The sequence below is a fragment of the Globicephala melas genome, unplaced genomic scaffold (genome assembly GCF_963455315.2).
Source record: "Globicephala melas unplaced genomic scaffold, mGloMel1.2 SCAFFOLD_138, whole genome shotgun sequence".
Lineage (NCBI taxonomy): Eukaryota > Metazoa > Chordata > Mammalia > Artiodactyla > Delphinidae > Globicephala > Globicephala melas.
Window position 1 is genome coordinate 291 of NW_027207311.1, and position 11,501 is coordinate 11,791.

The 11,501-nt window shown below is 44.9% G+C and overlaps 1 protein-coding gene across 6 annotated transcripts in view; it reads left to right on the plus strand.

Moving 5' to 3' along the window:
• The first annotated feature begins 2,261 nt into the window (after positions 1 to 2,261).
• The window catches only part of LOC132595715 (zinc finger protein 140), a 113,038-nt gene continuing 103,798 nt past the window's right edge, over positions 2,262 to 11,501 (plus strand). Inside the window, exons 1-4 of one of the 6 annotated variants that reach the window (XM_030859863.3) lie at positions 2,262 to 2,462; positions 2,761 to 2,813; positions 4,397 to 4,523; positions 4,912 to 5,007. In XM_030859863.3, the coding sequence (XP_030715723.1) occupies positions 2,805 to 2,813; positions 4,397 to 4,523; positions 4,912 to 5,007 (232 nt within the window). In that variant the 5' untranslated portion in view covers positions 2,262 to 2,462; positions 2,761 to 2,804. Of the gene's footprint in view, positions 2,463 to 2,760; positions 2,814 to 2,854; positions 4,524 to 4,911; positions 5,008 to 11,501 lie in introns of those variants that run through there. The other 5 variants (XM_060293306.2, XM_060293307.1, XM_060293295.1 and 2 more) reach the window with 5 other exon arrangements.

Genomic DNA, 11,501 nt, shown 5'->3' on the forward strand with positions numbered 1-11,501 from the left:
TCACACTGGGATCAGAGAACACTTCTCTGAGTAAGAGTTGCTTGAGCTGAAATATGAAGGATAAACTGAAATGTACTAATTATGTTACTGTATGAAGGGATAGATAACCTTTTCAGGGTTAGAGAAAATTAACATGCTCAAAGGTCCTGCGATGCATGGTATATAGGGAAAGAAGGTTAGCACAGTCAGAGAGGAGGGAAATACCATAAGAAGAGCTTGACAAGACAGGGGTAAGATCATGCTGAGTACTGAGGACCATGTTAGGGACTTTTTCCTTTACTTCAGACCAATCAAAAGCCATCGTATTATATTAAGCAGAGGAATATATTTGGAATTGCTTTTATAAACGTGAGGCTGACTTCTGTATAAAGAAAAGATTTGGAGGAATTTGATGTGAAGTTATAGCAAGATTGCAGGTGAGAAATAATATTTTGGACAAGATTAGTAGTTAAGATTAAACACGGACACGCTGATCTCAACATGTCCCGAATGAATCCATTTCTTCTATCCTAAACTTGTCTTATCCTGTGTTTTATCGTCATAGTGAAATACGATGATTAACCAAAATATCTGGGCAAGTTGTATAAGTGGAAGTTGAAGTCATGAGAGTGGATAACAGTGGTAGAAGCGGTTTTAAAGAATGTACTTCTGGAAGCATTTCACCCAAGCAAGAAACCTAGTTCCTCCATGTATCCAATTCATTACCAGGTCCTTTACAGTCTTCTTTTAAATTGTTTCCTGAATCAGTCTTCCGTAGCCCCAGTTCCCGGGCCCCAGGATACAGAAGCACTGCCTTCAGTGGCCTTCCTGGCTCAAGTCCTTCTTCCTGTTGGTTCACCCTTACCACTCTGCACCACACTGCACATGAGACGTCACAGCCTCTTTAAAACTCTTCATTGTCTTGTCACTTCACAGCATGAACATTCCTTCACAAGGATGCTTACTTTTTCAGTCTCTTCCTTTCAAGCCACCTCTCCTTTGACCTTTTTTCACCAGGCCAGTGAATTTCTTTCTTCCTTTTTTCTCTTCCAGCTTTTATACTGGACTGTAACCAAGCAGGACCCCATGGGGCCTTCCCAGGACAGACTCTCCCCGCCCCACCTCATTCTCCACCTGCCTCTTATTTGTAGAAAAACTTTAGCCTCCTAGGCCTTCCCCAAGTTCCAAAGAACAAATTTAATCAGAGAAGTGAGAAAATGCAGAAAGAAAGGAAAATAGTCAAGCAAGACAAAATAATAATAGTTTAGCTATTCAACAAAGTCAAGGAACTTTAGTTCCTCCTCAAGGGCTGTATTTACTATTCTGAGCCGTGTCCTTTGAGCTGTTTTGCAGCTCTGAAACCCCTACCAGCTGGGAGAAGTAAACTGTAGGCTGCCCACCGTAGACCGAAGAACAGATGGAACCAGAAGGTCAATGATGTTGACTCCTGATGACCTCCCCACCAACCAATCAGAAGAAGGTCCAAGAGCCGATCACACACCCCACAACCCCCCCTCCCTCATCCCGTCTTTAAAAACCTTTCCCTGAAAGCCTTCTGGGAGTTCAGGCCTTTTAAGCACTAGTTCCCTGGACTCCTTCTTGGCGCCTGCAATAAACGCTGCACTTTCCTTCATCACAACCCAGTGTCAGTAGATCGGCTTTACTGCGGGCAGGTGAGTGGACACAAGGTTTGTTTGATAACACATTTTCCTTTGTTGTCTCTAATCTTTTTTTCATAAACTCATAAACTGTTGGCTCCACTTAGAACAATATTCCATGATTCAGCGGGCCCAGTCTCTCTCCTAACCCTTCCATTTCAATACAAAGCTTGCACCCGGCCTCCCATCCCCTGGGCTTGGAGCTCTGTAGGTGCTTAGTCCCCAGACCTCCCCCGTGCTCGGGACCGAGCCACCAGCGCAGGGAGAAGGAAGCCCCCAGGAATCGCGGACTCCCACGGCAGGGCTGCAAGGGGAGCCCGGCTGCCTCCTCTGCTCATGCGGACAGGTCGCCAGTCTGGCCTCAGCGTGCGGGCGGTCGCCGTCCAGGCCGCCATGGCTGGGCCGCCCCGCGGGGCTCCAGGCTCTGAGAGTAGTGACTCCTCAGGGCTGCGGGGGCTGCTACTGCCGTGGCCAGGGCTGGAGGTCCTGAATGGAACGGCTGGGGCCGCAGTCGGTTCTGGGAGTTGTAGTCCGAGCGTGGACGGCTAGGCCTCAGTTTGAGGCCGCAGTGGACCCTGGGAAGTGTAGTTGTCTGAGACCCCCGTTCTCCCTGTTACGGGCGCGGGGTGTCCTGGGAGTTGTAGGGAGTGGGGCGGGCACTCTGCCCGCGACGCGCCGAGGCCGCGGTGGGTCCTGGGAAGGAGAGCTGTCTGAGGCCCGCGGCCTGGTCGCGGTCGGTCTCTGAGGCTCCGGAAGGCGCAGTTTGCGGGACGCTGGTTCGGGGTCCCCGTCGCAGAGCCGAGAGCCTTGCTTGCGCGGGCCGAGGTAGGGGAAGGGCCCGCCCTGCCCGAGCCTGTCCCCGCCGGGGCCCGGGGGGCCGGGGGCGGTGGTCCTGCCCCGAGCTTGGGAAGCCTTGGTTGCCCGGCCAGCAGCGCGGAGGAGACGCCCCAGCTGCGGCTCCGTTAAAGGCAGCGGCGCTGGGGGCGCGGGTCGGGCCCAGGCTCGGAGCCCCCGCCGCGGCGGGGAGGGAGCTGTCGCGGGCGTCCCTGACCCTCGTGACGAGGGCGGTGGATGCGGAGCCCGGGCGCCGGCCCGCGCGTCAGCTTGTCGCTCTCCCCGCCAGCTCCGCCTTCCACGCTCGGTTCTCCGCGGGCCCTGCCGTGAGCCATGTCTCAGGTGAGCTGGTGTTTCCTTTCTTCCTCAGCGCGACTGTGTTTTCCGGACAGGGAACACAGGCTTTCCTCCCCCTGCCGCCCTTCTGGCGCCTAAGAGGACGTGGGAGGGCAGGCGGGGCCGGTCGCGGGGCGGGCGCTGACCGGGCGGCCGGGTCTTAGAGCGGGCTGTCCTGCGCCTCCTTTCCCCGGAATTGGAACGTGGAGGGCTTCACTCTCTGCCCTCGCCCCCGCTGCCGTTCATTCGCTGACTCCTGCTTCCGTTGGGCGTCTCCTTTCACGCCTGCATCAGCGGTCTCAGTGCGTGATCCTGGATCAGCTCTGTCGGCATCACCTGGTAACTTGCTGGACTTGGGTATTCTCGAGCCTCACCCCAGCCTTGTGAACCCGAACCTGTGCGTGTGCGGGTTGGCAGTCTGCACGTTAACAGTCCTTCCACGTGATTCTCCTGCACGGCGCTTCCTAGGTCCTGGGGATCAGCGGGGAGCAAAACAAAATCTCCGAACTCACCGAGCTCATTTTTTAGGCAAGACGTGAAGTTTCTCTAGCAAGGAACCCTGATTATTGTTGTTTTGGTGGAGGCTAAATGCGTGGCTGGCAATTGTGCTTCACAGAGGTCGGGGATAAGAAGACCAGCCCTTCCAAATTAGTCCATCTGGTTTTAGTGTCACTTCTCTGTCCTACTTTCTGTCATACTTGTCTCCAAAGCCAGAGGCACTTCAACTTTTGCTGGAAGTCCAGTTTCCTTCCGTTCTGGAGAGCCTACTGTTTACATTAGGAAACAGCTTCTTTTATTAGTCAGTAATCTATAACAGATTATAGGCACTTAAAATTTTTTTTAAACTGTAAAATATAACTCTGTCATACCTCTGGGGCTGTTACTAGTTTGGGACTTTTAAAAATCCCTGTTCATGCCTAACAGCTATGTGGGTCACTCAGGTGCTGCAAAACCAGGCTGCAAACAGGGGCTTATTACTCATCCTGAACCCAAGGGAAGAAGCTGCAGGTTCCACCCTGGGAGGCCCTTGTACTGTAGCCTTCAGCGTCTTGTTCGGCGACATTGCTAAGTATCACAGCTATTTCTTCAGAAACGGGGTTAGCTGTGGTAAACTTGAATGTGTACCCCTTAATCAGGAGCTGCTGCTGTCTGCTACAGCCAGTTGTGCCTACGAAGAAATTCTTGCCAGATCATATTAAAATAGGCTGGTATTAAGGAAAATATACTCTCCCTATTACACGTAAAGGGATTGTCTTCATTATTCATAAAGCGTGGTGAGATCTTAAGAATTTTTGCAACCAAAGCCAGAAATTCATGTTGTTCACATGTATAGTCCTTTATCTTCCACAAAATTGTAAATTATCTCAGGACAAAGCATGTATATTTTTTCGTCTTTTCTCCAATTATACAGGAAAACAAAACAACTAGTCTCTTCCTTATACTCTTAATAATTACTCAGAATCTTGAAAACTGTCATTGCGCTACTTGTATACACTGTCCACCATACACAGTGGGACTCATTTCACTCCTTGATCAGAGCCTTTGGGAGCATGGGTGCTGGTTGTGCAGATGTCTGTGTGTCATTTCAGGGGTCAGTGACATTCAGAGATGTGGCCGTAGACTTCTCCCGGGAGGAGTGGGAATGGCTCCAGCCTGCTCAAAGAGATTTGTACAGACATGTAATGTTGGAGAACTATGGCCACCTGGTCTCACTGGGTAGGTATTTCTTCTCATCTCCCCTCAGTCAGAATTTGACCTTTAGGATGGCTGTTGCGAATCTTGATTACCTGGCTGAACATTCCCAAGGGAGGTAAGTTTTTTTTTTTTGTTTGTTTGTTTTAGCTTTTCTTTTTTTTTTTTGGCTGCACTGCATGGCATGGGAACTTCCCTGACAAGGGGATCGAACCTGAGCCCCCTGCAGTGGAAGTGTAGAGTCTTAACCACTGGACAGCCAGGGAAGTCCTTTATTAGCTTTTAAGAGGGGAATTAGAACTTCACCTAATCTTTAGAAATCTTTCATACTTACATCTGGCATTTCTAATAACGGCCCCTCTTTCGTTTAAGGATTCAGGGACTAATTGTGAATTTATTTCATTTCCGCAAGCAGGTCTTAACATTTCTAAGCCACATGTGGTTTCCTTACTGGAGCAAGGGAAAGAGCCGTGGCTGCGGAAAGATGCGAGCAGAGGTCTGTTTTCAGGTGAGTGAGTTAGAAGCTGGTGGGGAAGTTTTTAAAATAACAACCCACCCAGTCAATGAGAAAGCAGTACTTTGTTATATGCTGGATGGAAAGTTTTCCTTTAAAGGTACCGGAGATACAGGGACTGTAAAGTCTTGCCCACAGCAAGGGGACCACTCACACCCACTTACCTGTCTGCCTTCAGTTCTCATCCTTTCCTCACTTTCTCACAGATAGATGTGTCCCTTCTTTTCATTATTAGCTCTGTCTGGACTCTGAATTTTATTTCTCTTTGGTTTCTCTTCCCTTTCTTTTTAAAAATTGACTTATATGTTTCCATTGTCTAAATTAAAAGGTATATATATTTTTCTTTATACTGCTGTTCTAACCCTCTTGAAAAAGTGATTCATTACACTTTGGTTAATTGATGGGTTTATTCTTTCAGTCATGTGTTATTTTAACAATTTTTTAAAAAGGTTTATTTATTTTTGGCTGTGTTGGGTCTTAATTTTGGCATGCGGGATCTTCGTTGAGGCATGTGGGATCTTTCGTTGCAGCACCTGGGCTCATCATTGTGGTGCGCGGGTTCCAGAGTGCGTGGGCTCTGTAGTTTGCGGCAGGTGGGCTCTAGTTGAGGCGCGTGAGCTCAGTAGCTGTGGCGCGCAGGCTTAGTTGCCCCGCGGCATGTGGGATTTTAGTTCCCTGACCAGGGATCGAACCTCACGTCCCCTGCATTGTAAGGTGGATTCTTTACCACTGGATCACCAGGGAGGTCCCTATTTTAATGATATTTATTGAAGTTTTAATATTGTTAAGACTTTCTCTTAGGTGGTATGCCTCAGAGAGTAGAAGGCATGGCATAGTGAGATAAATTGGGTCTGTAAATAACTTTGTTAGAGGTCCTCAAGTTCGCAGTTCAACGATGAGAAGAAAGGAATTTCCAGTTGGTGTTATAGACCTGGGTAATTTGGATAGGGATAGTAGTAATAGAAATATAAAAGACAGGAAAAGGGTCAGTTTAAAACAAAACGTGGTGAATTAGTTTGAGATGTGCATGGTGTGAGTAGAGGATGGTATTTCCAAGTGAAGAGGTGCAACAAACCATTGGAATATATCTTAGAAAAAAATTCCAAGTAGGGATGTGGGAATCTTATATTAAGAAAGAAAAACAGAAGCAATGAGGTTGATTGAGAAGGGCTCTGAAAGCCTTCTTCACCTTAGGTTGAAATAAAATTGCTGGTGAAGCTCTTTAAAAATAAATACGGCCATGCACCGTGCTTGAAGATTCTGACATAGAAGGTCTTTGGAGCCTAAATTATATGTGTTTATGACAATTTCCATAAGTTCTATAGTTGATTCTGAAGCAAACCTCTAATGGAAGTATACTGGCCTTTAGGGAGTGGTCCTCTCGAGATAACAGGGGAATACCTATGTTTATGGAGAAGCAACTAATGGTAGGACTAGTGAGGGAACAGAGGATGCCTTGAAAACCAAGCTCTGGCTGTGAGAGCGAGACCTTCAGGAGGAAGGATGTGGAAAGAGCCCTGTGTGAGCTGAAGTCACGAGGTGGGACAAGTGCCCAGAGACTTCCTCGTGAAAGGATGAGTTGAAGAAAAATGTTCTTTTCTAAATGTTTTGAAAGTAATAAAACCCATAAAACTATGTACAAGGGAAGTGAGGTAAAGGGGAAACATGGAAAAATTGCCTCTAATTCTACTACTTTAATACAGCTCTTAGAATTTTTGTGTGTTTCTTCCAGTACCTTTTTGGAAAAGGGAAATAGCTCACAGACAATGCATAAAACGTAAATGTGCAGCTTAAATTATTATAAGGCACCCATGTAACCACCACTCAGGTCAGTCGACACAGCACTGCCAGGTCCCTAAGAGCTCTTCGGGTGCTTGTCCCAGTCACCCACCCCCGCACCTCGCCCCCTGCAAAGGTAATCTTTAATGGTAGTAGCTTCCTTGGTTTTCTTTATAGCTTTATCAACTGTTGGTGTTTCTAGTCACTAGTTTAGGTTTGTATGTTTATGAACTTTATATAGAGGGGATCATAATGTATATATTAATTTGCTTCTCTCAAAATTATTTTTAATATTCATGCATTTTGCATACTCATCTAGTAGTTTGTATCCATTCTGTTATTGATGGCTTCTTGGGTTGTTTGCAGTTTAGGGCTATTGTAAGCAATGTTGCTCTTGTCCTTGGGTCCTGGTACCTCCTGGCACAGGGTTCCTGTGGTTTATGTCTAGGACTGGAATTGCTGAGTCAGAGGATAATGTATCTCTTTCACACATTAGATGATGCCAGAATGTTTTCCAAAGTGCTTTTACTGACTTACACTTCCACAGACACAGTAAGGGGGTTCCTCTTGCTGCTCCCCATGTTTACCAAACGCCCTGTACTGCCAGGCATCATGCTCTTCACCCATCAGGAGAGTGTGCAGTGGTAGCTTATTCTGGTTTAAACGTGCATTTCTCCAGTTACTAATGAGGTTGAGCACCTTTTCATATGTTTATTATTTAGATACCCTCATTTATGAAGTGCTTCTTGAAGGTTTTTGCTCATTTATCTATTGGATTCTCCATCTTTTTCTTGTTTTGTAGGAGTTGTATGTTTTGGATACAAATCATTGTAATTATATTCACTACAAACACCTCCTCTTACCTGTGGCTGGCTTTTCTCCTTAAAACCTCTTTTAATGAACAGAGACTCTTAATTCTAGTATAGTCAGATTTGTCAGTCTTTTCCTTTATGATTAGTATTCTTTTTTTTCGGCTGTGCTGTGCCGTGCAGCATGCGGTATCTTGGTTCTCTGATCAGGGAATCAGACCCTTGCCCACTGCAGTGGAAGTGCGGAGTCTTAACCACTGGACCGCCAGGGAAGTGCCTATATATATATATATATTTTTGATCTGTTTAAGAAATCTTTCCCTACCATGAGGTCATGATGACATTTTCCTAGATTTTCTCTTTAAAACGTCACTTTGCATTCACATTTAGATCCATGGTCAACTTTGGATTTATTTTTGTGTGTCATGTGACTTAGTGGTCAGTTTTGGTCTCTTCTGCATGGACATCCAGTTCTCGAGACACCATTTATTGACATGTCTGTCCTTTCCTTCACTGGTTTGTCATAAGTTAAGTGTCAGTTTTTGCGCATGTTTCTGGGTTCTCTAGTTTTTGTTTTTCTATTTTTCTATCTTTGCATAAATCTATACAGTCTTAGTTATGGGTTTAATAATGGATAACATTTTACTGTATTTGCCTCACCTCATCCCTTTTTTTGCTGAATAATGTAATTTACAGATACCTTGATATTTCACTACACAGTACTTCACTATCATGTATAAAGTATAGGGATGTTTTCTACATCACTGAAATATTTTCTCATCAAAATTAAGTTTTGCTTAATTTCATTTTAATGCACTGTCCATATATAAATACTCCATAAATTTGTTTTATAATTGGATTGTCTTTCCCCTGTGGGATGATGAAATTCTTGTTTCTCTCTATGTCCTATAACTTTGACTTGTAACTTTTTTTTTTAAGTATGAAGACTTTGGGTCTTATTTAAATCCTGTTGAGATGTTAACTTTAAGCAGGCTGTCGATATGCGTAAGTTGAAGCCACAGTTCTAATCTGTCTTCTGTGAATGTGGTTCCAATGACAGTCCAGTTTTCAAAGCCTTCTCAGGTCTCTCTTATTTGTCCCCATATGCACCTCCTAGTGGTGTTGGGCACTGGGTTCCCCTTAGGCAGCGGGTTCCCCTTTGTTTCAGTTCTCACAGCTTTAGGTGTGCTGTTTAGGGTCAGATCCATGCATGCACAGCTCAGGGAGGAGCCCAGAATTTCATACACAACTTTATGGGATCATCTTCTTGCGCTCCCTTTTTCACCATGTCCCCTTTCCTTTTTGGCTCCCAGGCCCCCTCTTTCAGGCCTTCTGGATAGAAAGGCAGGCCTGTAGGTTCCCCTCTGCACTTCCTGCAAGTTTGTCTGCCTCTGCAGCCATGCAGCGAGGGGATGGAGAGAAAAAGAAAAAAGGGGGGGTATTACCTCTCTGCTCTTGGGACCAATGATCTTTCTGCTGAGGGAGGAAGGTTACCTTGCCTTAGAGGTTTAATTGCCTGTATGGCCACAGCTGCTGCAACATGCTTTGGGTTTGGGCAGAAGAGAATCAGAAATGAACAAACAATAAGATTTCTCTAACCAGTATGGACTCCCCTTTCCCATTCCTAAGAACAGAAATAGAGGCTTCTCATGGAGCTCTTTCTTCTCACACCTGCTGCCCAGTTCCTGCTTTCAGGCTGCATTTGAGTTTAGGCCTGGAGAGACTGGAGGGGGGGAAAAAACCCAAGAAACTCATCACCATTTCAGTGTTACTTTGTGTTCTGGCTTCCTTCTGCAAGCAGCTTGCTACCGTTTACTTTTTTTAAAATAGATTTTTAAAATTTTTTAATTTTATTTATTTATTGTTGGCTGCATTGAGTCTTCACTGCTGTGCATGGGCTTTCTCTAGTTGTGGCGAGAGGGGGCTACTCTTCAATGTGGTGCGCAGGCTTCTCATTGCAATGGCTTTTGTTGCGGAGCACGGGCTCTAGGCATGCAGGCTCAGTAGTTTTGGCACCCGGGCTCAGTAGTTGTGGCAGATGGGCCCTAGAGTGCGCTGGCTTCAGTAGTTGCAGTGCGCGGGCTCAGTAGTTGCGGTGCACAGGCTTAGTTGCTCCGCGGCATGTGGGATCTTCCCGGACCAGGGCTCAAACTTGTGTCCCTGCATTGGCAGGCAGATTCTTAACCACTGCGCCACCAGGGAAGTTCCCCGTTTACTTTTTAGAGTTCTCAGCTAGCTGCTTTATGCATTCTGTTCATGGTTTTCACTTGTATTCAGTGGGAGAGCCAGGTTGGAGTGTACTTACTCCATCTTTACAGGACTGGAGCCATTCATATTTTATAACTGAAACAAAACCGCAAAGTTACAGCATGTATAAAGATCATACTAATAAAATGAGAGTATGAAGTTCAGTCTAGATTGAGCAAAAATATAAAGTGTAAGGAGGAAAATGGTGGGAATTAAGGATGGTTAGGGAAAGCACTGGTCAGATCATGCAGGTGTTTTATAGGTCCTATTAATGAACTTAGAGTTCATCCGTAGGCTAATAAGGAGTCATCAAAAGATTTTAGGCAGGCAGGCGAGCATTTTAGTAAGGTCATTCTAGCTGCAGTTTGGAAAACAGATTTATTGGAAGTGAGACTAGGAAACAGCACAGCCATTTAAGAGTTGTTGCCATAACCTAGGCTAGATGTAATCATCACCTGAACCTTGGAGGTGTCCAGGGAATGGAAGAAGGTATACAGACGGTAACAACGTAAGGAAGTGGACTCAGAAAGACCTGGTGATTGACTAGATAAAAGACATTAAGAAGATTGAGGAATTGTGGTTGACACCACTCTTTTTGCTGGTATTATTAGCTCCTTAAAAAAAAAAAGAAGGATGAACAAGTTTGAAGGGGAGGGAAAGATTATATCAATTTGTGACTTACTGAGTTTTGGGTCTCTGGGATAGTCGAGTAGCAATTGAGTATCATATTCTGGTGCTTAAGAGAGATATCACAGTTCTTCTCAAAGTTTAGTCCTTTGGATCATTTTAAAATACATATCCCCAGGCCCCACTCCAGAAATTCTAAGTTACTAGGTTTGGGGTGGAACTCAAGAATTTACATTTTAACAAGCTCCCAGGTGATGCTGAGCTAAAGTAGGATTTAGGAGTTATCTGCACAGCTTCTTAAGACTTTGAATTTTTTTTGTAAAATCCCTGTACACCTGTTGTTGAATTAATTCTTAAGCAACTTTCTTCAGTTTCTTTTCTAAGAAGTTATATTGTTTTTCTATAGGGATGCTAGTGAATTTGTATATTTATATCTCTCAGTCTTTACTGTAGCAATTAAAATACTCTAAACCTTCCCTGAAAATACTGTAATGATTTTTTTAAATTAATAAACTTTATTTTCTTTCAAGCAGTTTTGGGTTCACAGCAAAATTGAATGGAAAGTACAGAGGGTTCCTATATATCCCCCTGCCCAGTCTTCCCCACTGTCAACATCCCACACCACAGTGGTACATTTTTCACAATTGATGAACCTGCCTTGACACATCATTATCACCCAAAGTCCATAGTTGACCTTAAGTTTCATTCTTAGTGTCGTACATTCTATGGGTTTTGACAAATGTGCAATGACATGTATCCATATGTTAGTATGATACAGGATAGTTTTGCTGCCCTAAAAATTCTCTGTGCTCTGCCTATTCATCCCCCTCTCCCCACTAACCCCTGGTAACCACTGATCTTTTTACTGTTTCCATAGTTTTTCCTTTTCCAGAATGTCATATAGTTGAATTCATAGGATATTTGCCTTTTTCAGATTGGCTTCTTTCACTTCATATTATGCATTTGAGGCTCATTCCTTTATATCTTTTCATGGCTTGATAAGTCTTTTTTTTTTTTTTTTTTTAG